General features: G+C 45.3%; 1 protein-coding gene across 1 annotated transcript in view; it reads right to left on the reverse strand.

Annotated features, from left to right (window-relative positions):
* Positions 1-26,330, reverse strand: part of fhad1 (forkhead-associated (FHA) phosphopeptide binding domain 1) — a 135,007-nt gene that overhangs the window by 53,438 nt on the left and 55,239 nt on the right. Inside the window, 1 exon segment of the mRNA XM_068017427.1 lies at positions 5,623-5,761. Coding sequence (XP_067873528.1) covers positions 5,623-5,761 — 139 coding nt within the window.

Raw genomic sequence — 26,330 nt, forward strand, 5'->3', positions numbered from 1 at the left:
GCAGTAAGTTGTTTAGGGTTAACACTGATTGGATTGGAGTGGCCATGCTGTTCAGCAGGTGATGTGGACTCTGCTAACTGATGGCTTGCTTAGTCGCGCAATGGCAGCACCGACAGACTCAGGGAGGCCTGGGTAAATCATCAATAGGCTCAGAGAAATGACACCGAGTCAGGTGTCAGAACTTGTTTGAAAGGAGTGGTGAACAGTCGCAGGCTACGCTAAGTTAGGAAAGAATCTTATTAAAAACATGTGTGTCAGGGCTGCCTGAGCTCAGGATGATTCACAAGCTGTGCTTCTGAAGCTGTGACTTTTAATCAAGAGATGAAAATTGTTTCCTGCTGCTTCCAAAGTGGTTAGTGCAGGTCAAGTAAAGAACAGCACGGGGTTCGATAAGGAGTAAAGCTCCTCTGCACTGTCCCATCAAACACTGCGAGGGCAGGTACAGCATGGGTTAAATACAGTGTAAGTAACATTCGCACCACACAAGTGACTATCTCAAACAAGACAGAATCTAACCATCTCCTCCTAGGGTTCGACGGATGTCAAGGTTGGGGTTGAGTCTCACCTTTGGGGCACACTTTAGAAACCTAGAAAATCTCAAGGCTTAAAGAGACATAGGAACAGGAGTAGGCTGTTCATAGGAACATAGGAGCAGGAGTAGGTCATTCAGCCCATCGAGCCTGCCCCGCCATTCAATATGATCATGGCTGATCATCCACCTCAATGCCTTTGTCCCACACTATCCTCATATCCCCTTATAAGAACATAAGGACAAAAGAAATAGGAGCAAGAGTAGGCCATTCAGCCCCTCAAGCCTGCCCCGCCATTCAATAAGATCATGGCTGATCTGTCTCAGGCCTCAACTCCGCTTTCGGACCTGCTCCGCCTAACCCTCGACTCAGAGATTTCAAAAATCTTCTTCCTTAAATACATTTAGTGACCTAGCCTCCACAACTCTCTGAGGTAGAGAATTCCAGAGATTCACCACCCTCTGAGAAGAAATTCCTTTGCATCTCACTTTTAAATGTGTGCCCCCTTATTCTGTAATTATGTCCCCTAGTTCGAGATTCCCCCACCAGTGGAAACATATTCTCAACATCTCCCCTGTCAAGCCCCCTTAAAATCGTATATGTTTCAATAAGATCACCTCATTCTTCTAAACTCCAATGAATAAAGGCCTAACCTGTTTAGCCGTTCTTGATAAGACAACCCCCTTCATCCCAGGAATCAGCCTAGCAAACCTTTTCTGAACTGCCTCCAATGCTAGTATATCCTTCCTTAAATATGGGGACCAAAACTGTACGCAGTACTCCAGGTGTGGCCTCACCAACACCCTGTACAGTTGTAACAAGATTTCCCTATTTTTAAACTCTAACCCCCTCGCAATAAAGGCCAAAATTCCATTTGCCTTTCAAATTACTTGCTGCACCTGCATGCTAACTAGTGTTTCATGTACAAGAACACCCAGATCCCTCTGTACTGCAGTATTTTGTAGCCTTTCTCCATTTAAATAATAATCTGCCTTTTTATTCTTCCTACCAAAGTAGATGGCCTCACACTTTCCCACTTTGAACTCCATCTGCCAAGTTTTTGCCCACTCACCTAACCTATCTATATCCCTTTGCAGATTCTTTGTGTCCTCATCACAACATGCCTTCCCACCTATTTTTGTATTGTCAGCAAATTTGGATACTCTACAATCTGTCCCTTCCTCCAAGTCATTAATATAGATAGTAAATAATTGAGGCCTTATGTCATTTGTATTTAGAAATCTGTCAATCTCTGCTTTAAACATACTCAATGACTGAGCTTCCACAGCCCTCTGGGGTGGAGAATTCCAAAGATTCACAACGTCTGAGTAAAGAAATTTCTCCTCATCTCTGTCCTAAGTGGCTTCCCCCTTATTTTGAAATTGTGTCCCCTGGTTCTAGACTCCCCAACCAGGGGAAACATCTTAGCTGCAGCTATCCTGTCTATCCCTTTAAGTATTTTGTAGGTTTCAATGACATCACCTCTCATTCTTCAAAACTCTGGAGAATACAGGCCCAGTTTCCCCAATCTCTCTTCATAGGGCAGTCCCGCCATCCCGGGAACAAGTCCAGTGACCCTTCGTTGCACTGTCTCTGTGGCAATAATATCCTTCCTAAGGTAAGGGGACCAAAACTGCACACAGTACTCCAGCTGCGGTCTAATCAACGTTCGATACAATTGAAGCAAGACTTCACTACTCCTGTACTCAAATCATCTTGTGATAAAGGCCAACATACCATTAGCCTTCCTAATTTCTTGCTGCACCTGCATGCTAGCTTTCAGTGACTTATTGACAAGGACACCCAGGTCCCTTTGTACATCTACACTTTCTAATCTCTTACCATTTAAGAAATACCCTGCACATCTATTCCTCCTACCAAAGTGGATAACCTCACATTTTTCTACATTATATTCCGTCTGCCACATTCTTGCCCACTCACTAAGTCTGTCCAAATCCCCTTGAAGCCGCTTTGCATCATCCTCACAACACACATTCCCACCTTGTTTTGTGTCATCCGCAAACTTGGAAAACTACATTTGGTCCCTACATCCAAATCATTGATATATATTGTGAACAGCTGGGGCTCAAGCACTGATCCCTGCGGTACCCCACTAGTGACAGCCTGTCAACGCAAGAATGACCCGTTTATTCCTACTCTCTGCTTTCTGCCTGTTAACCAATCCTTAATCCATGCCAGTATATTACCTCCTATCCCACGTGCTTTAACTTTGCTAACCGACATCCTGTGGGGGACTTTATCAAAAGCCTTCTGAAAGTCCAAGTATACCACGTCCACCAACTCACCTTCATTAATTCGGTTAGTAACATCCTCAAAAAACTCCAACAGGTTCATGAAACATGATTCCCCATTCATAAATCCATGTTGACTATGCCCAATCAGATCATTATTATCCAAGTGTCCACTTAACACATCCTTTAGAATAGATTCTAGCATTTTGCCAACGATTGATGGAAGGCTAACAGGTCTGTGGTTCCCTGTTTTCTCTCTTCCTCCCTTCTTAAATAGTGGGGTGACATTTGCGACCTTCCAATCTGCAGGAACCACTCCAGAATCTATAGAATTTTGGAAGATAATCACCAATGCATCTGCTATCTCCATAGCTACCTCTTTCAACACTCTGGGATGTAGAATATCAGGTCCTGGGGACTTATCAACCTTCAGCCCCATTAATTTCTCCAATACAACCTTCTTACTATTACTAATTTCCTTCAATTTCTCATTCCCCCTAATCCCTTGGGTCTCTAACTCTGGGAGATTTCTTGTATCTTCCTCGGTGAAGACAGAAACAAAGTAATCATTTAGCTTCTCTGCCATTTCTCTATTCCCCGTTATAAATTCTCCTGACTCTGCCTGTAGTGGACCCACATTTGTCTTAGCCAAATGTTTCCTTTTTATGTACCTGTAGAAGCTTTTACAGTCCATTTTTATATTTTTTGCTAGCTCACATTCATATTCTATTCTCCCTTTCATTATCAGTTTCTTCATCCTCCTTTGCTGAATTCTAAAATCCTCCCAATCCTCTGGTTTACCACTATTTCTGGCAACTTTATAGGCCTTTTCTTTTAATCTTATAAAATCCTTAACTTCCTTTATTATCCACAGTTGACTGCCTTTACTTTTGGGGTTTTTGTGCCTTGAAAAAATGTATAGTTGCTGTAAACTATGTAATATTTCTTTAAAGACTATCCATTGCTATGAACTGTCATACCTTTTAATGTATTTTCCCGGTCCACCTCAGCCAATTTGCCACTCATACCTTCATAATTTCCTTTGTTCAAATTTAACACCCTGGCTTCAGATTAAACTACCTCACTTTCAAACATAATGTAACATTCTATCATATTGTGGCCACTCATCCCTAAAGGTTCTTTTACAATAAGATTATTAATTAGCCCTTTCTCATGACATAAAACTAGATCTAAAATAGCCTGTTCTTTAGTTGGTTCCTCAACATACTGCTCTAGAAAACCATCCCTAATACACTCAGAAACTCCTGCCCCTTCTTCCTGTTTCGTCAGACTGTGGCTAAGCTTTCCACCTCTTCTCCAATGCCTGTCCAACTGAAAACAACTCCTTAAAAAAAAATTAACTGGTGCACACGAGGATAATCAGTGAGTGGCCCAACATTGTGCTTTTTTTTAACATTTCGAGTTTTCCCTATGGAGATATTGTTGGTCCTCTAAAAAGGGGAGGAAAGTGGCTGGGTGGCGCGGAGTGGGTGGGGGCACTGAGACAGGTGGCACGATTTGTGGATTTGCGCTTGTGTTTGTTACACACTGGAACTCGCGTTTGATGCATGCTATGTAGCCTGTGCTTGACTTTCATTGTGGGTGGTATTTTATACTCTCTCCCCCGTGTCAAGTTTGGAGGCTGGGAGGGCATTTAATCAGGTGGGATGATGGCAGGTGGTCCCCGCCACCTTCCTGCCTTCACCCCGATTAAGTCTGTGGGGGGAAGGCCTGTGAATGGCTTTCCCGCCCTGCCGCCAATTGAGTCCCTTAAGAGGCAATTAATGCTCAATTAAGGGTCTCTTCCTGCCACTGCTGGTATTAACCCAGTGGCAGGTGGGCCTGTCACCATGCGGGACGATGACATGCAAATCTGTGCAGGGTAGCTTGTGGTCTCCCATAGAGGGTCCCTCGTTCAAAGGCACAGTGCCTGATTGAGGGACCCAGCATCAGGAACAGTGGGAGGTAGGGGAGGGCCTGTTAAGAGCCACCCCCCCTGCCCTTGCTGCCAACCCCCCCTACATCCACCTCCCCCATAAACCCCCCCCACCCCCCCACATCACTCACCTCTGGCCTGGGTTGCACCATGATCCTGGGCCTCTGGTGGATGTCATTCCAGCAGCAGGCACCACCTCCCTGGAGGCGCTGATGAGCAAAAGAGCTGCAGGCCTCTGATTGGCCGGCAGCTTTTGACAGGTGGGACCGTCCGCTCCTGGGGTCTTGTTCCCAGGGAAGGTCCGCCAGTGACTTCTCAACTTCCTGATTTGCTCATAACACCAGCGGGCCTTCCTGTAGGAGGCAATGTGGGTCTCTCGCCAGCTATCCAGCTGTTGACCGAGAGCCCCCTCGCCTCCATAAAATTCCCGTGTGTCCTGATCTTCACCACGCCTCCATTACAACAGTGACTACACTTCAATAAGTACTCATTGGCTGCAAAGTGCATTGGGACATCCTGAGGTGTGAAAGGCACTACATAAATGCAAATCTGTCTTTCTGTCATTGAGCTGTGCTGAATTCAGGCAGGGAGCAACAGAAAACAACAAGCAGATTCACTTGTCAAAGTTTTGGAGAGCTGATTCTGATGGTGCTGGAGGATGGGATACTCTGGTGACAGACCATCCTGCTCAGGAGGGAAGGACAGTCTGGGAACAGGCTGGCCTCTGACTCGAATGATCAAGTGTAATAGGAAGGGATCTGGGAGAATAGGGTATAGTCAAGCCAAGTGAGCAGGGTAGTAAATGCAGATGTTATAGATGGCGGTTACTGCACTGTTGGGTGACATTACCGACAGGTACCGGAGAAGGGAGAAGAAGCTTTAGTAAAAACTGACAGACCCTTACTGGAAGAGTGATTCCATTCTAGTGCCTTTATCCTGGCTCGTAACTCAGCCAGTGCTTCGCGCTGTCGCTGAATGATCTCCTCGTGTCGCTGACCTTTGCATTGTGCCGCAAGCATCACGACTTCAGCGTTCCCCTTATCCTGCAATTATATATTTGAACAGAAAGATCAACACTTTAGTTTGTGCATTGAATCGTGAGAGTTACTGATGAAGAAATACTGCTTTAAACAACAGCAAGGGAAAGACTTGGGAAATATACCATAGGATTTCATTCCTACTGAACCATCTGACTTCACTTGTTTTACTTCGGAAGTAATTCTTACAAAAGGGGCTGGGCGGGATAACCAGACCGACATATGATTGCGGTGTAGATAATGGAAGCTCAAGTTGCTGATAATAAATTGGAGGGACAGGGATTTGCATTTTTCGTTGCAAACCAGCGTAAAATTAATGTTTCCATTGGGATGATATGACTTTTTTTTATAGTTCTGCCATAATATGACAGCACTGCTGAAGTAGGGAGGTGGGGCAAATGAGCCAGGGTTTCTACTCTTGATTGTAATCCCAATGGAAATGGCATGTGGAGCATAAACGCCGGCATAGACCAGTTGGGCTGAATGGCCTGTTTCTGTGCTGTAGGACTCTATGAAATGTACACATGTGGACATGAGGTGAGGATAAGGTGGGGCCCCACCAGGTCGAATAGCTGGCCAACACTCACTAGGTTCACCGATTCCACACTCCCAGTGAGGTGCACTGCTTGAAGCGAGTGTGGGTCACTGGATGGGCAAAAACATACTTCAAAAATTAATTTACAAATAATGTCCAATCGACGGAGAGATTTCCAATGGGTCGGAAGCCGATGATTTTACAGCAGCATTGAGGGTTAATGGGACTGCAAGGCTCTCAGTTACATAACTCCGTGTTTTTATATCGCTTTTACCACAGTCCCCAGGGTAATAAAACACTCAAGAGCACATCCCACACAATCTGGGGCCATTATCTGCTCAAACAGCAGCTCTCCTGCCCTTTGTGAAACTTAACTCACTGAATCCTTTACTCATTGATCATAAATTGAAAGGGGGGGGGGGTGAGAAAAAAAAAAAGAGACTGCAGTTAGCAGGATCAGGAAACAGTTTACAACAAACAAAGGCAGGGTTAATGAAATTAATGAGTGAGACACATCATCAATAACGGTGGCAGAATAAAAGATCCAGAAAGGCAATGCAGCACGAACCTCAAACCAACCAATCAGCCAGATTTACAATGAGCCACAAGGCTAAAATCTAATATAGGAGGAAAGAGCCTTTTCCTGTCTGATAATCTCTGTATTTATACAGTAGGATTGCCTTTCTATACAATTAAGGATTCTACCCACCTCCAGCCCCTCAACCAAAGCCAGTGAATTGGCTCAATTCATCAGTGAGGACAGCATCAGTCCCAGGGCACTAAAAGACCTTTCACTGTCTCCCCATTAATCATGCACAACCAGAGCCATATTGTCCCCACCATTTATCTGCCGAATGCCTCTAACTCTCTGGGTCTGCGGGATGCATTAATCCAGAACTAAGCCACAGAATGGAAAGGCTGCTGCCCAGTTCTCTCAGAACCTGACAGAACTTATATTAACGGGGAGATTGCACGTCCACACCTGACACTGTTGAGTGGTTGTTCAGCCACGTTTCCAGAAGGCGATTAATTCTCTTGGCAATGCAGGATTTTTTTTTTCCCGCCGTGTGTGCTGTCACATATCATGAGACTGGCACTTTAATTTCAGTGATGGAATACTTGCCAGCAGCACAGAAGGGAGATTCAAGAATGAAATAAACTCCGGCAGTTCAGTGCATCAAACAAGTAATGTTAATTCTCCCCTTCGTTCTTTCCCAATGTTTTCCCCTTCTTCCCAGTTGCTACTGGGTCTTGCAGGAGGCCTGAACAACATGTATTTATATAGTGGCTTTAATGTAGGAAAACATCCCAAGGTTCAGAGGAGGATTATCAGACAATATCTGACACTGAGACACATAAGATGTTAGAATAGATGATCAAAAGCTTGGTCAAAGAGGTATGTTTTAAGGAATGTCTTAATGGAGGGGAGAGAGGCAGAGGCAGGAAGGTTTGTGGGGTGGGGGGGGGGGTTGGAATTTCAGATGTGAGGAGCTAGAAAACTGAAGGCACAGCCACCAATGGTGGAGTGGTGAAAATCAGGGATCTGCAAGAGGGCAGAATGGAGGAACGCAGAGTTCTTGGAGGCTTGTAGGGCTGGAGGAAATTACAGAGATAGGGCAGGGCTGGACCACAGAAGGATTTGAAAACAAGGATGAGAATTTTTAAAATGTATTGTTTAGTAAAAACAATGCCTTCACCAAGAGCAATGGAGCCAGTGTAAATACTCAAAATGCTCACCTGTTGATGTTCCAAATTAATTTTCCAATTTGCTCAATTCTGATTCTATCAAGGAGAACTGAAGAGGTAGGCCTAGTACTCTCAATATTTTTTCACAAGAGACAAGGGGCTGAATTTTACTAGCCCCTGGGTAGTGGGAAGAGAGGCGGGCGGGCCAGTAAAATAGTGGGGAGCTGCGTTGGGATGGCTCCCCCCCCCCACTGTCCTGCCGGGGAGGAGGAGGCAGTGGAGCAGCCCCCCCCACCCCTCCACGGGGAAGTCACTAGCTTTGTGGAGGCAGCCTCCCTGCAGCACCCTAAGGGGCTATCGGAGAAGGAGCCTCCATGACCCAAAGGAAGGGCCACGGGCACGAAACTCTGCCCCCCTGTGGCCCCAATTCCCCCCAGGGGGGTTTCTCCTCCATCTCATGGGGCCTATTGCCTTCGGCCTCCTAAATCTTACTTACCTACGCTGCCCTTGAGCTCTCCTGCCTGCCTCAGACATGTCCACCTCTCCAAATGCGGCTGCTGAGGCTTCAGAGCTGCCATCACCTCTGATTGGGCTGACAGCATTAGGATGGTGGGCCCGCAGGCGGATAATTAGGAAGCCGCCTGTGGAAAAATCACCAAGCCGGTCCCGCTGCTGGCAAGTGCAGGCTCTGGACCCACTTTTCAGCGTGACGTCAGGGTCCCAAACCCACAGTAAAATGCAGCCCACGGTTTCTAGGTAAAATTAAGCCTCAGTTGCGATCTTGTGAGAGGTCTCTGAAATTTTGGGGTTTTTCACAGGCATTCCAAAACTGGAATGACTCCTTGTATCGGCCCTGCTGTGTATACACAGCTGATTGGTCGCACTCACACATGCACCGAGACTTTGAAAGCAGCACCATTACAACATTGGCAAACTTTACCGTGGGGTTTGAATGTGTGCAATGCAAACATCAACATTCGCACCATGTCGCTGAAAAAGACAAGACCAATTCACAGAACTGCACTGCAAAAAGGTCAACTACAGGAGATATTGGGGCCTGAATTCAATAGTGCCTGGTAACATGTGAAATGATCAGTGGGCTGTACCCCGCGCCAGCACGGAAAGGGCCGAGGACCATCTTAAACCTGTGCTTGAGCTTCATTGGAATAAATCCGCTGAGCTGCAGGTGCAAAGTGGACACCCCAGAGAAAGTCAGAGTATTTGCCTTTCAGCGGTCTTGGAAGCTGTAGGTAAGTCCAGGGATGGAGGATGACGGCAAGTGTGAGGTAAGGGAAGGGGCTGGGGGTGGTGAGCCTGGGTCAGCAGCGGCTGCAGTATTAATGTGAAACATTCCTGCCTCTCCCGGTTCCATAGCACGTGGTAACAATTAACCTTGTCCTCCAAAGGGTTTGTGCTTTTGGTGACTGGTATCGGCTTGCCGCCCGTCAGAGGGAAGAACACAGCCCTGTAATAGAGTAAGCAAAACTTCCCCCCCACCCCAAAGCCTCTCCTTCGCCACAGCTGCCCCTCTCACGGCTCCCTCTTTTGTGCTCAATTGCTGTTCATTCATTCATTCATTTGCTATGAAGCCCAATTCAGTCCAATATTTGAAATGTGCTCCTTTGTCTGAAAACTTCTCCAGCACCGCTCTTTTGCACTGCTTACAAGTCACAGGACAAAGACAGCTATCCGACTGTCAGTCACTCAGCTCAGGCTTTCTGTCTCTCTGTCATTCTTGCTCTCGCACTATCTGGCTCTCTCCCAGTCTGTCTTACTCTGTGGCAAACCCTTTTTCTCGCTATCTGTCTCACTACCTTTGTTTTTGGCTCTTTCTCGGTGCGTGTCTCGCTCTGTCTCTAAAGCCGTCTTTCGATTTCTCATTACTGCTGTGTGTGTGTCTCTCTCTCTCAATCTGTTGCAGTGTCTCTTTCTGTCTCTCTCATTCCATCTGTGTGTGTCTCTCACTCTCTCTATCTCTCTTTGTGTGTGTGTGTCTCTCTCTCTCTCAATCTGTTGCAGTGTCTCTTTCTGTCTCTCTCATTCCGCCTCTGTGTGTCTCTCACTCTCTCCGTCTCTCTTTGTGAGTGTGTGTCTCTCTCTGTTTCTATCACTGATACTCTTAAGGTTGCTGCTGTGCTTTGGCCTCTCACTCCACATCCCCAGCCCTCCTCGCTGTTGAAATGAACAGGGTAAATTCAGTGAGCCCGGACTGTGCAAGAAGACGGATAGAAAAATGAAAAAAAAAGACAAGGCACCCACTTTGCATAAATTAACAGTAAATTAACAAAAGAGGCAGGGCTAGAGAGCCAGGAATATAAGACAGCACTAGAAAGCAGGCCTAAAGAGGCCGGATGAGAGAGGCAGGGCTAGAGAGGCAGGACTTTATTGTGGCTCAGACACAAATCAAAATTTTACACACCATGAACTATTTCAAAACACAGTGACTATTATTATGTAGGCAAATATAGCAGGCATTTTGAGGGTTGTAAGATCCCACAAACAGCAATGGGATGAGTGACCAGATAAATTAAATTGCCTGTGAAATGCTTTGAGATGTTGTGATGGCGTGAAAGGCACTATATAAATGCAAATTATTTCTTAATCTGTTTTAGTTGCGGTATAGGTGGCATTTTAATGAATCTAAGCAAGATTTTACTGGTATGAGTTAATAGGTGGTACACCTCAAAGGTTATTACTGGTATTTCTTGCACCCAAGTAAACTGATTGCTATGGTGATAAGAACAGCTGTTATTTTGTGGAAATAGGGCTTCAATACACTCTGGATATTTTCGGGAAATAAACTGTAGATACCAGGAATTAAGGGTAGTTGCTGGGAACTATGTGGTTCCTGGGAGCTAGCTGTAGTTTCTAGGAGTTAAGTGTATTTACCAAGAATGGAAGGTATTGGGAATGCGATGAAAGGTCAAAGTTCAGTACACCTTTGCAGCGAAACCATAGCAGTAGGTAAGGAAGTACAAAGTTCCACACAGGGCAGATTTAGAACTGATGTCAAGAAGATCTTCTTCACACAGAGCGATCAGCATGCAGAACGGGTCCCCAAGTGTGGAAGCAAAAGCCTTCGTTCGATCTCTTGAAAGAACATGCATGAATATCGTGCATTTCACAACCTGAGGATGCCCCAAAAGCATGGGGTTCTCAAAGAGGTGTTAGGCCACTTATTTACATAAGTAAAGGGCCTAATGCCCATTTCAGGCATGGGCACTGCACCAACAAATATTTTGGCCTTTACCAGTAATGCGGGTGGTGCACTTTTGGCTCATAATGAGGGTGAACTTCCTGCCTGCTATTTTGGATCTTTAGGAGGACATACACAGCAACAAGTTATATTTATATCGCACATTTAACATAATAACATTATGTTAATAGTATACATTATAAAACAAAGCATGACATTGAGACACAAAAGGAGATATTAGGTCAGATGACCAAAAACTTGGTCAAAGAGATAGGTTTTAACAAATGTCTTAAAGGAGGAAGTGAGGTAGAGAGGTTTAGGGAGGGTATTCCAGAGCTTAGGGCCTAGGCAACCGAAGGCGTGGCTACCAAAGGTGGAGTGATTAAAATCGGGGATGCTCAAGAGGCCAGAATTAGATGAGTGCAGATATCTCGGAGGATTATGGGGGAGATTACAGAGATAGGGAGGGGCAAGGCCATGGAGGGATTTGAAAACAGGGATGAGAATTTTAAGATCAAGACGTTGCTTGACCGGGAGCCAACGTAGGCCAGTGAGTACAGGGGTGATAGGTAAATCAGACTTGGTCACAGTTAAGACACGGGCAGCAGAGTTTTAGATAACCTCAAGTTTATAGAGCATAGAATATGGGAGACAAGTCATTGGAATAGTCAAATCTAAAGATAACAAAGGCATGAACGAGGGTTTCAGTAGCAGATGAGCTGAACCAGGGACAACCTGTTATGGATCTCTATGTTGGAGGAGGAAGGAAAGACTGCCAGTTCTCAGGCCGTGGGATTTTATTCATTGAATTTATAGTTACAAAAGTAAAGATGAATCTGACTTCGACTCAGGTTGGGGGATTTGACCTCAGACTCTTTAATCTAGAACCTGCAACTATTGGATCTCACACTGCAACAGTCCTGACCCACATTTATGTCCTTGTTACACTGGGATTTTCACACCAAATCTGTGCTTGCATTAGTGCAACACAAAGAATCCCAGCTCCGGGCCATCAGTTCCAGCACAGGAATGGCTCAACCATGATCCACCCTGCAGTGCAGTGATGGTGTTTTCTGCACCTGCGATCTTGAATTTCAACCCAGAATGTTTACGGTTACTGAGCCAACAGTTAAACAGGAAGGTGAGAGGTTGCAAACTCAGGGACAGAAGCAGCTGTAGAGAGATGGACAGACACACTGTCCTCTCGACCTGATTGAAGATAAAAGCAGACAGCCAACAAGCCTTGGCAAGGAATAAAAGCAGAAATACTGGAAATAGCAGGCCTGGCAGCGTCAGTGGATTGAGAAACAAGAGTTAACATTTCAGCTCAACCTGAAACATTAGCACTGTTTCTCTGTCCACAGATGCTGCCTGATTTGTTGAGCATTTCCAGCATTTACTGTTTTTATTTCAGATTTCCAGCACCTGCAATATCTTGCTTGAGTTTTACAAGGACTCTGTTCAACCCTCTGCCATTGTTCTACTGCTCAACCATAGGAAAGAACTTGACTGCGATTGCAAGCAAAAACTCTGCCTTCCAGTATGTGTTTCATGGTTTCTTATTCAGAAGCTGTTAAAATGCAGTTCTGCTTTCTGAAATGTATCAGTCTAGACACCATCATTAATGCAACAGCAGGAAATCATCCAACCGATCCACATTTGCTCTTGCTAAGGTCTTTATTACGTCTTTTTAGAAACTGACTCACCCATCATGATCTGCCCAAGGGGAGAAATATGCTGAGATTAGTTTCTGCAACCTCCGTATGCTCAGTTATTGCTTATTTCCAGATCTGAATTAAAGTGCCTATTCCCTTTTCTACTACTGCTACATATCCTACATGAAACAAGTCTGGGTAGGCTCAATCCAGTTTATAGTGGACATTAGGACCCACAGAACAAAACTACCTTCAATTGGCAATTTCACTTCGATCACAACAGTGGAAATGGAAAAATGTCACACTGGTTGGGGCTGAGTCATATAGTTGGGTCAGAGTAAATGGACCTACACTCTGCATCTAACCTGTGCTATACCTGACCAGGGAGTGCTTGATGGCAGGGTAGAGGAATTGTTACTCTTTACTGAACATGTGTTGTACCAGACCAGGGAGTGTTTGGCTCTAACATTGGGTAACTAAAATGGGAAGTGTCCCAGAACTCACATTGCTCATCCTAATGAGCACAAGATTCACCAAGATTCACCCACCCCAGTTTAATCCCCTCCTCTGCTGAAGACAAAGCCTCTCTGCCACAGTCCAGCTGTACAGCCAGTGATCACCCTCAAGCATGTCAACCAAGTAATCCTTTGAGTGAGAACCTAGACAGTTGGTGTCACAGACTATTGAGCAGTAATAGGTAGGACAGCTGATCCTTATCCTGTCCGCACTGCTCACCCGCTCACGCACGTTTTCCAGGAGTTAGTGGATAATGATTTTTATTATTTAGTGAATGCAAATCCCCGGAGCCAGGCGAGTGGCTAATGATCAGGAACAGGCACGCTGGCTGGTTTTCCCTCCATTATCTGGGGACATGGAGGTCAATGCTAGCCCTCTCTACTGGTTGAAATAAGCTCACTCAGCACAGACCAGGGATGGAAACTGGGAGCTTTGTTATTGCTTTGGAGCAAACATGCACTGATTTCAGTGCTCAAAGCAGTCAAGTCTGGAAGACTCCAGAACAAGGGGGCGCAACCTTAAAATTAGAGTTGGACTGTACTGGCGTGATGTCAGGAAGCACTTCTTCACACAAAGGCTAGCGGAAAAATCTGTTACTTTCTCCCCCACAAAGCTCTTGAGACTAGGGGTTCAAATTGAAAATTTCAGAACTCCGATTGACAGATTTTTGGCGACGTGGAACCTAGGCGGGTAAATTGAGTTAAGATACAGATCAGTCATGATGTACTAGAATGGCTTGAGGGGCTGAACGACTTAAACATAGAAACATAGAAAATAGGAGCAGGAGTAGGCCATTCGGCCCTTCGAGCCTGCTCTGCCATTCATTATGATCATGGCTGATCATCCAACTCAGTAGCCTGTTCCTGCTTTCACCCCATATCCTTTGATCCCTTTAGACCCAAGAGCTATATCTAACTCCTTCTTGTAAACATACAATGTTTTGGCCTCAACTGCTTTCTGTGGTAGTGAATTCCACAGGCTCACCACTCTCTGGGTGAAAAAATTTCTCCTCATCTCAGTCCTGAATGGTTTACCCCGTATCCTGAGACTATGACCCCTAGTTCTGGACTTCCCCACCATCGGGAACATCCTTCCTGCATCTACCCTGTCAAGTCCTGTTAGAATTTTATACATTTCTATGAGATTCCTCCTCACTCTTCTGAACTCCAGCGAATATAATCCTAACCGACTCAATCTCTCCTCATACGTCAGTCCCACCATCCCAGGAATCAATCTGGTAAACCTTCGCTGCACTCCCTCTATAGCAAGAATCCTTCCTCAGATAAGGAGACCAAAACTGCACACAATATTCCAGGTGTGGCCTCATCAAGGCCCTGTATAATTGCAGCAAGACATCCCTGCTCCTGTACTCGAATCCTCTCGCTATGAAGGCCAACATATCACTTGCCTTTTTTACCGCCCGTTGGACCTGCATGCTTACCTTCAGTGACTGGTGTACGAGAACACCTAGGTCTCGTTGCATATTCACCTCTCTCAGTTTATAGCTGTTCAGATAATAATCTGCCTTCCTGTTTTTGCTACCGAAGTGGATAACCTCACATTTATCCACATTATACTGCATCTGCCATGCATTTGCCCACTCACTCAACTTGTCCAAATCACCCTGAAGCCTCTCTGCATCCTGCTCACAACTCACCATCCCACCCAGTTTTGTGTCATCTGCAAATTTGGAGATATTATATTTAGTTCCCTCAACGAAATCATTAATATAGATTGTGAATAGCTGGGTTCCTAGCACCGATCCCTGCGGTACCCCACTAGTCACTGCCTGCCATTTGGAAAAAGACCCATTTATCCCTGCTCTTTATTTCCTGTCCGCTTACCAATTTTCTATCCATCGCAATACGTTACCCCCAATCCCATTACTTTTGTTCCTATGTTGAGGTCTCTGTTGCTTTGGAATTGTCTAGAATCCAGTTACTTCTGGATGATGATCATCTCATTCATGCACAAGGTGTCTCCCATGGAGTTGTACACACGTGGTCAGGGGTATCATTCAGAAAGTGTGCAATTTCTCAGCGCCAGAAGATTATAATGACCTATTTAACGGAAAGCTGGGATGTTGTCCTGCTGCTGGAATTTTCTGAGTTAGGTTTATATTTACCAGTGATAAAACACATACTGAAGAAAGGTAAAGAAAAATTATCGCAAATCAGACTAAGCGCTGAAAGCTCACAGGGACTACCCCACACCCGCAACACACGCATGCACTTACACACACAAATAAATCACCCACTTGTGTTGCCAGGACAAAGGTGTTGTCCCACAGGGGGTCAGCACTGTGGCACATGTGTATTTAATTTACCCTACACTGGGGAGAGACAGTTCAAAAGTTAAGGGGTTCTGAACAGGCAGGGAGAGAGTTGAAGGCATGTAACCCTTGGCTATCTGGCCGCGCCCCTAGCCAAGCTGTTCCAGTACAGCTACAACACTGGCATCTACCCTGCAATGTGGAAAATTGCCCAGGTATGTCCTGTACACAAAAAGCAGGACAAGTCCAACCCAGCCAATTACCGCCCCATCAGCCTACTCTCAATCATCAGTAAAGTGATGGAAGGTGTCATTAACAATACCACCAAGCGGCACTTGCTTCGCAATAACCTGCTCAGTGACGCTCAGTTTGGGTTCCGCCAGGGCCACTCAGCTCCTGACCTCATTACAGCCTTGGTTCAAACATGGACAAAAGAGCTGAGCTCAAGAGGTGAGGTGAGAGCGACTGCCCTTGACATCAAGGCAGTATTTGACTGAGTATGGTATCAAGGAGCCCTAGCAAAACTGAGGTCAATGGGAAGCAGGGGGAAAACCCTCCGCTGGCTGGAGTCATACTTAACGCAAAGGAAGATGGTTGTAGTTGTTGGAGGTCAATCATCTGAGTTCCAGGACATCATTGCAGGAGTTCCTCAGGGTAGTGTCCTAGGCCCAACCATCTTCAGTTGCTTCATCAATGACATTCCTTCAATCATAAGGTCAGAAGTGGAGATGTTCGCTGATGATTGCACAATGTTCAGCACCATTCGTGACTCCTCAGAAACTGAAGCAGTCCGTGTAGAAATGCAGCAAGACTTGGACAATATCCAGGCTTGGGCTGATAAGTGGCAAGTAACATTTGCACCACACAAGTGCCAGGCAATGACCATCTCCAACAAGAGAGAATCTAACCATCTCCCCTTGACATTCAATGGCATTACCATTGCTGAATCCCCCACTATCAACATCCTAGGGGCTACCATTGACCAGAAACTGAACTGGAGTAGCCATATAAATACTGTGGCTACAAGAGCAGGTCAGAGGCTAGGAATCCTGTGGCGAGTAACTCACCTCCTGACTCCCCAAAGCCTGTCCACCATCTACAAGGCACAAGTCAGGAGTGTGATGGAATACTCTCCACTTGCCTGGATGGGTGCAGCTCCAACAACACTCAAGAAGCTCGACACCATCCAGGACAAAGCAGCCCACTTGATTGGCACCCCATCTACAAACATTCACTCCCTCCACCACCGATGCACAGTGGTAGCAGTGTGTACCATCTACAAGATGCACTGCAGCAACGCACCAAGGCTCCTTAGACAGCACCTTCCAAACCCACGACCTCTACCAACTAGAAGGACAAGGGCAGCAAATGCATGGGAACACCACCACCTGCAAGTTCCCCTCCAAGTCACACACCATCCTGATATCGCCGTTCCTTCACTGTTGCTGGGCTAAAATCCTTGAACGCCCTTCCTAACAGCACTGTGGGTGTTCAAGAAGGCAGCTCACCACCACCTTCTCAAGGGCAATTAGGGATAGGCAATAAATGCTGGCCTGGCCAACGATGCCCACATCCCAATAATGAATTTTTAAAAAAGCATCTGGTTGAAGAAGACATGGAGCAGAATTGTGGATGCAAGTCACCTGGAGATTGACCTCAGGAAACCATAGAAACAAATAACTAAATAATCAACATTTGGAACTTTTAGGATTTTTTTTGTCTTTTTTCCATCCAGCAATTTCTTACAGGCTTTCCACAGTTCACCCTTGGTATTGTCACTTCTACTGCACAAGGGCAGCCCCTTGACATCACCATGTCTCTGTGCACCAGGGCTGCCCCTTAGCATGACTGTTTTTTTACTTATCCCAGTGTTGCTTCTCGTTAGTTGACTTCAGTTCCGCCCTTGCCTCTGTTCATCTGCTGCTGAAACTCTCGTTCATGCCTTCGATACCTCTAGATCTGACTACTCTAATGCACTCCTGGCCGGCCTTCCACATTCCAAAACTGCTGCCCATGTCTTAACTCGCATGAAGTTTTGTTTCCCTATCACCCTGTGCTCACTAACCTACAATGGCTCCCAGTCAAGCAATGCCTCGATTTTGAAATTCTCATCCTTGTTCTTAAATCCTTCCATGGCCTCGCCCCTCCCCATCTCTGTAATCCCTTCCAGCCCTACAACCCTCCAAGATACCTGCACTCATCGAAGTCTGGCCTCTTGAGCATCCCCGATTTTAATCGTTACACCATTGGTGGCCGTGCCTTACATTGCAGGGGCCAAACAGTCTGGAATTCCCTCCTTAATCCTCTATAACTCTCCACCTCACTTTCCTCTTTTAAGTGTCATGCTGGCCCCCACCTGCCAAGAATGAGGCACATTAATTTCACCACATGGACATTAAATTTAAAATTGTTGCTGGGAAGAAGAGAAGGCCTGTGACAAGGGGTTGCCAGGCCTCCGGCTGAAAAGACATTTTTGCATATTAACAGACAATGCGTGGAGCAAAGGATCTATCCCCTGCTCCAATACAATCCACAAACAGACGTGGTGAAACCAGTTAGTCATATGGGTTTTTTTCTGAAGACACATGAACCAAGAGAGAAAAGTCTCCATGCATTGAACAAGGTTTAAGAAGAATACTGGGCCCAAAACGAAAAACAAGACCTACCTATAATCAAGGACTCTGCAGCGAGCTCGAAGCACAGTAATGAAAAAACCCTCTTCAGAGATTGCCTCAAACTTTTCCACTTTATTTTTCTTCTGTTCTTTTCTATCCCTATTTGCAGGTGTGTATCATGAATGCATGCTAGCATGGGCGTGTTATGTATCTGTAGGGGTTAACCGAATTAGAGTTTAAGTTTAATAAATTTCAGTCATTTTTCTTTAAACTTGAGAAAACCTGTGTGAGTACTGGTTTCTTTGCCTTATAATTGGAAAGCGGTGAACAAGGATTCACCAAGGGGGAGCTTAAAATACGGTCTGTTTAAAATTTAAACCCTGTTACTGTAAGACCAGGTGAAGGCTGAAAGGAAACCCCAGACCTCTTTCTCACCTGATCGTAACATAAGACACTCCTTAAAATCTACTTCATTGACCAAGCTTTTTGTCATCTGAACTATTATCACTTTAAGTGACTCAATGTCCAATTTTGCTTTACAACACTCTTATGATTTGCCTTGGTACGTTTTCTTAGGTAATAGAAGCTTTATAACTATAAGTTGTTGTTGAGTGGGTGTAGTATTCTGGGCTCCAGTGTTCTCAATGACCACTTCCAATGGCCCGCAGAAGATGTGTTTCTGTGGCACCAAAACTGGTCCCACCATTCCAGCCCCTCCATCGTGACACACACACAGTTCCTCGACAAGGCGATCCTCCTTTCTGTCCATCGCCCAGCAGGCAAAAGTCACCTGCTATTACCTGACAGAATTCAAAACTGTGCCCTGCGTATAATTAATATTAATGCAGAGATTCGGGAGATTGGTCTGGGGCTTCAGAACCAGATTCAGTTCAGCTCTACACCCCAGTTGGTCCAGGTGTCTCACACCGGACATTCAACAGCACTGGTACAACGTACTCAGAGCTCCCAGCAAAGAGATGAACACATGAGGCTGGACTAATAGACCAGAGAACTTGAGTTCTAATCCCACCATCCCAGTTTGAGAATTTGAATTCAGTTCAAAAAATCTGGAATAAAAAGCTGGTATCAGTAAAAGTGACTGGTGAAGTGGTCAGATTTTTGTTAACGACCCGATTGGTTCAACTGATATCCATAAGGGAAGGAAACCTGCCTCCCTTACCCGGTTGGCTTATATGTGACTTCAGCCCACACCAATGAACTTCCCTCTGAAGTGTCCTAGTAAGCCACTCAGTTGTATTATCACCTTCTCAGGGTAACTAGGGATGGCAATCAATGCTGGCCTTGAAAGTAACACCCATGCCCAGAAGTTGAATTTTTAAAAGTGAGCTATCCCTCACTCTGAAGGTGAACAGAAACAGAGACCTCTGCTGTTCCGAGCGACGATGTAGAGGTCCATTCTTGTGGTTCTGTGTTCTGCAGTCACAACTGCTCTTGCCACAGCTATCAGGCTCCCTGGACAAAATGTTGTTGTAAATGGTTGGCTTTCCGAGTTTGACTTATCATCAGCCAGTTCCTCTCCATATCGGGACTCTCAACCAGTCAGAGACACACAGATTGATGGATACCAATTAAATTTGAAAAAAAAAGTCAGTCACTTTTTTCCTCCAATGTATCTGCCACTTTCTCCATCGGCACCTGCTCCTGCCAGGATAAAACTTCACAGGAGCTGGATGGTGAGTGTCATCAGGCTATTTCTCCATGGACTCCGTCACGGACAAGCCTGATATCCATACTCGGATATTTTCCAGCTGGGATCTCCTAGCCAGCAATCCAGTAAAAGAACTCCGAGGGTTTTTTCCATCTCCCTAGCTCAGGGACTCTGAGGCCAACTGCTGCCCCATTAATGCTGGCCCACATCAGAATGGGTAACTCAGCAGACTGGGCATCAACCTGGCATCTCCTGCGTCAGTATGGCTCAGTTTAGCACCGTTCAGTGCACTGACCAGTAAGGGGCTTCCATAAGCTGAAATTTTAAGCAGCTGTTTAATAGATTTGGACTTGAAGCATTAAGCAATCTGCCAGGAGGATTCAGCAGGCAGCTTACATATGAAGTAGTGGCTGACTTTTAGACAAATGGAACCAATTATAGTGAGAGTGGAAGACTTGTAAACAGCTCTTTGGTGAACTATATCTGCACTGCTGTGCACCTTGCATTCGTGTTATATCTGCACAAATGCCACGTACAGCAGAGGGGAGTGCACACCTTGGACACATTTAGACAAACCTGGTAATGTGCCAACCAATATGAGAATATCGCAGCAGTGGGTAATGGTTCAGGCAGTTATAAATGCTACACACCTCGTTAGTGCGAGATGCATCAATGTATCACTTTCAAGATTTGTCATGTGAAAGGTCATGTGGTCTCATTTCAAAATTAATACATCCCACTGCTCTTGTTTAAGTCAGGCAAATTTAGGATCAACTTCCACATGAGTGCTGTCATCACCTCAGAGAAAAATATTAACTTTTTTAAAAGGGGGAATGGAATTTTTGTGCTCACCGTAAGTGAAGGAGGAACTTTGGGGAGACCTACTCATCAGACATCACGGGATTGACTCAGGTGCTGGAGTTCACAGGTCAAGAAACATAGAAAAAATAGGAGCAGGAGTAGGCCATTCAGCCCTTCGAGCCTGCACCGCCATCCAATACGATCATGGCTGATCGTCCAAACTCAGTACCCTGTTCCCGTTTTCTCCCCGTATCCCTTGATCCCTTTAGCCCTAAGAACTATATCTAACTCTTTCTTGAATATATTTAATGATTTGGCCTCAACTGCTTTCTGTGGTAGAGAATTAGGTCAAAGCCTAAGCGTCAGAAAGTACTGTATTGATGGTGGAAGATAATTTATCTAATTTCAGTTGATCTTCCCCATTGCTTTTACTGTTGTTATTCCACGATAAGTAGAAGGATAGGTCCCATCATTGAACACAGAAGTTACTGGTGCAGTGCTTGATTGGGGAGCCTGGGCAAAAGGCTAAGGAAGAACACCAGGGCTCAGAAATTTGGGCCCATTTTAGAGGATGTGGGTGCATACCCTCCACCAGAATGGTGAGGTCTGAGGCTCCCCAGATATTGGGCCTCAGGCCTCATCATAATGGAGTCAACATAACATCAGAGGCCACCAGCAATGAATTGGGGAATATTGGGCCGCTGCTGTGATTGAGGATTGAGCGAGAATGCCGAGGAGGATTGGGGGTGGATAGCGGCGGCGATTGAGAGGAGTTAAATACGGAGTCGGGAGGGGCAGGAGTGCTTGCATTCAGGTAAGTTATTTACCTTCTTTGTTGCAGGCATCCTAGGGTTGATTTCCCCGAGTGCAGCCCGCAATGGCGCAGATTGCCTCAGGGCAAACCAATTGTGAAGAGGAAACTTCAAATAGGCATAAGCACGTTTATTTGCATATGCAAAGAGTCCAACACCTGCTTCAGGTAAAAGACACCTTGTTTGTCCTTATCCAAAATGGCGGGCAGTGCATTTCCAGCCAGAAATGTGTGCATACTTCCTGTCCGCAATACTGGGGCCTTAGTCGTCTGAGTAGTGCCTGATAAATGGCTGCTAGAAGAACCAAAATTGGCTTAGTGACAGGAGGCAGAGGGCGATGGTCGAGGGTTATTTCTGCAAGTGGAAGCCTGTGACCAGTGGTGTACCGCAGGGATCGGTGCTGGGACCCCTGATGTTTGCAGTGTACATTAATAATTTAGATGTGAATAGAGGCGATATGATCAGTAAGTTCGCAGATGACATGAAAATTGGTTGTGTCATAAATAGTGAGGAGGAAAGCCTTAGATTACAGGACGATATAGATGGGCTGGTAAGATGGGCAGAGCAGCGGCAAATGGAATTTAATTTTGAGAAGTGTGAGGTGATGCATTTTGGGAGGACTAACAAGGCAAGGGAATATACAATGAATGGTAGGATCCTAGGAAGTACAGAGGGTCAGAGGGACCTTGTCCATAGATCACTGAAGGCAGCAGCACAGGTTGATAAGGTGGTTAGGAAGGCATATGGGATACTTGCCTTTATTAGCCAAGGCACAGAGCAGGGAGGTTATGATGGAGCTGTATAAAATGCTAGTTAGGCCCAGCTGGAGTACTGGGTGCAGTTCTGGGCACCACACGATAGGAAGGATGTGATTGTACCGGAGAGGGTGCACAGGAGATTCACCAGGATGTTGCCTGGGCTGGAGCAGTTGTTTTTCTTAGAGAAGAGAAGGCTGAGGGGGGGACATGATTGAGGTATACAAAATTATGAGGGGCATTGATAGATTAGATAGGAAGAAACTTTTTCCCTTAGCGGAGGGGTCAATAACCAGGGGGCATAGATTTAGGGTAAAGGGCAGGAGGTTTAGAGGGGATTTGAGGAAAAAATGTTTTCACCCAGAGGGTGGCTGGAATCTGGAACGCACTGCCTGAAGTGGTGGTAGAGACAGGAACCATCACAACATTTAAGAAGTATTTAGATGAGCACTTGAAACGCCATAGCATACAAGGCTACGGGCCAAGCGCTGGAAAATGGGATTAGAATAGGTATGTGCTTGATGGCCGGCACAGACACGATGGGCCGAAGGGCCTGTTTCTGTGCTGTATAACTCTATGACTAACCAACGTCTGGGCCTAGGTTTGAAAGAGAACCAGAGGAGGTTATTAATGCACAGCTTGGATGTTAAAAGCCTAATAGATTCCAAAGGAAGGAAAGAGGGAATATGCCCAAAAGGAATATTTGCATTGCAATATAAATTCAGAGAATAGCATCCACTGAAGGCATGAGGCTTGTTTCAAGTCCTGCATGTGACTATTGGTGTTGGCCCAGGAGAAGGTTAATGAATCAGTTTCCCCTCTCTCTGCTGCCTGCCAACTTCACAACCCATAATATAATTAGAGACACTTGACAAAGCAACCTCTCAATGCACTTTTGTTGAAGGAAAACAGAGGAAGATTGCTGGCATGTCAAATTGCTTTTGGACAAATTGCTGATCTAGCTCATTAAAACGAATCCTCCCCATTTGCCTTCACATTATTTTAGAATGGAAGATTGTCTAGATGCTCTTTAGTGAGCTCCCTGGCCAAAACCCAAGAGTAAAAGCCTTTTCCTTAATAGTTTGCTCCCAAGAATCAATTTGTATGAAGAATGGTCTGAGAGGAACCATTCAGCTGTCATTTTAGGACAGCATCCTCGGCTGGTGATAAACAGCCAGAGGTCAAAAGACAGAGATTGAGAATGTAGTCAATATAAGGTTTAAGAATTACAGGCCAGTTGACTAAAATTGAATTTCTTTCCAAATCGGAGACGAGGTGGAAATCGTAATTTATGATTTTTATGTTCCAGGCATTCTCCAGATATGTTCCCTTGTGCCCAATGCAATGGGCTGCTCCCACGGGTAATCCAGCACTCCCTGAGCAGATAAGAGGACGAAGGGAAGAGTGATTGTATTCAAGTCTCTCTACCCAACCACATCACATAAAAAAGAAACAAAGAAAATCTATTTGTTCAGCACCTTATCACACCACTCAGATATGTCCCAAGGCTCTTCTCAGACAATCAATTCCTTTGAAGTACATTCACTGTTGTTATATGAACAAACAGCAATGTCCCACAAACAATATTAATGTTAATGACTAATAAATCTATTTTTTTGATAATGCTGGTTAAGGGAGAACGGTGACTAGGACCCCAGAACTACCTACTCATTGCATTTAATGTTCACCAGGGCCACCAAACAAGGCCTCAGTTTAACATTTTATCCAAAGGACGGCACCTCCAACAATGCAGCACTGCCTTAGAACTGTATTGAATTGACAGCCTAAATTATGTGCTGATATTCCAGCCTCTGACTCAAAGACGAGAGTGCGACCAAATGATTGAAATCGATAAAGTGGGTCTCGGCTGCTCAATAATTCAGCTGGCCTGAGATGTGGACAGGTCAACAGTATGGGATGCAGCAGGGAAGTGGTGGGGATGAATGAGAAACAGGAAAAGTGTTTGAAAAAATTTAACACATTCATTGGTTTGTTGGGCACCTTTCAAGATCACAGGGCACCCCAAAGTGCTTTACAGCCAATTAAGTACTTCTGAAGTGTAGCCACTGTTATAACACAGGAAACGCAGCAGCCAATTTGCGCACAGCAAGCTCCCACAAACAGCAATGTGATAATTACAAGATAATCTGTTTTTAGTCCTGTTGATTGAGGGATAAATATTGGTCAGAACACTGGGGATAACTTCCCTGTTCTTCTTCAAACTAGTGCCAGGGGATCTTCTACGTCCATCTGAGAGGGCAGGCTGGGCCTTGGTTTAAGGTTTCATCCCAAAGCTGGCACCTCCAACAGTGCAGCAGTCCCTCAGTACTGCACTGGAGTGTCTGGAGTGGGACTTGAACCCACAACTTTCTGGCTCAGGCAAAAGTGCTTGCCACTGAGCCATAGATGACACCTATGCTGTTCTCTTCACTCCGTAAGCAGAAATATCATCATTTGCACATCTCGATTTCCATTTTACCATGAAAATGTCATCGTTTCTCTCCTTCATGTGGAGCTACACTTGGATTTGTTGCAGCTCAATGCCTTGATTGAGGTTTTTCTCCCCCATTAGCTGTCCTTTGGTTGATCCAGAAGCTGGAAGTTTGTTGTGGCTATGAACGTGATGCGAGGAGCTAGAATGAGAGAGCACAGAGTCTGTTATAGATCGGGGCAGTTAGTGGTTGAGACTGTGCGAGTATTTATGGGATCCTGGAGCTGCCAAACAGAAATAGCCTTTTGCACCGAGATTGTTTGGGAGTCTCTGGGAGAACCAGAAAGATTGGCCTTTTGCTATTTGTCGTAGAGGCAGTGGTCACATTTAAACACGTGCTGATTTTACACCTTTATCTTTGATTATTTTTCTTGCCTCGTGGCAACCCCCCCCCACCAACCCCAAAAGATGCTGACAAACTGGGGTACAGTTCCTCGGATGCTGTCAGGACTCTACCTTAGACAAGTGGAAATTCTTCATTTGCAAGCCATAACTGTCAGCAGATTATTTGATTATAAGGGGCATTATAACTGAATGCAATCCTGCAACACCCAGCATTCACATTCAGCAGCCACTGGATAGCGACCAGGAGCAGGAACGCTGGCGGACTTTTTCCTTTCCTTCCTCCTCCCTAGTCCAGGAGAACTGAAGCCAATTGTAGCTTCAAGTGGCCAGGCAGTGTTCAACTAATGCAGCACGGGCCTGCCACTTTGCAGGGCTGTGGCTCAGTTGGTAGCATTCTTGCCTCTGAGTCAGAAGGTTGTGGGTCAAGTCCTACTCCAGGCTGACAATCCAATGCTGCACTGTCAGAGGTGCCATCTTTCAGACGAGACATCTGCCTTCTCAGGTGGACCTGAAAAGATCCCATGGCACTATTTCAAAGAAGAGCAGGGAGTTCACCCCAGTATCCTGGACAATATTTATCCCTCGATCAATATCACTGAAAAAACACAGATTATTTGATCATTTATTTCATTGCTGTTTGTAGGACCTAGCTGTGCACAAATTGGCTACCCCATTTCCTACATTAGTGATATACATTTCAAAGGTATTTCATTGACTTTAAAGTGCACAGGATGTGAAAGGTGCAATATAAATGCAAGCCATACTATTCACGGAGTGTGTTGTCAGCAATCCGCGTGCTGTAGAACACCAGAACAGAACCATTCTTCAAATATTTACATACCAGCTGGCTTTAAACCGAGGCAGGGGAGGGGGAACGAGAGTGGAAGCAGATTCTCAGATACTGCAGTTTCAATTTGAAGAAGAAATGTCAGTCAGGTTGTTAAAATGAAGAGCTCTCAAAAAAAAAGTACATGTTTTTAAATTATCTCATTTTTCCCCAGTGATTTCTCAACTAAATTAAATTTTAATGCCGTTCTTCAAACACAAGAGACAGCAGCATAATAGGAAATAAAGAGAGAAATTGCTGGAAATGCTCAGATGCTGAAATATCAGTACCTGAAAAGTAAAGAGAGATGCTCGCATTTTGGATGGAGACCCTTCGTTGGAGGGAGAATTTTCTACCAGGTCTCGATTTGAAATGCTAATTGGACTTTTCTCTCTTTTCAG

The sequence above is a fragment of the Heterodontus francisci genome, chromosome 37 (genome assembly GCF_036365525.1).
Source record: "Heterodontus francisci isolate sHetFra1 chromosome 37, sHetFra1.hap1, whole genome shotgun sequence".
In the NCBI taxonomy this organism is placed as follows: domain Eukaryota; kingdom Metazoa; phylum Chordata; class Chondrichthyes; order Heterodontiformes; family Heterodontidae; genus Heterodontus; species Heterodontus francisci.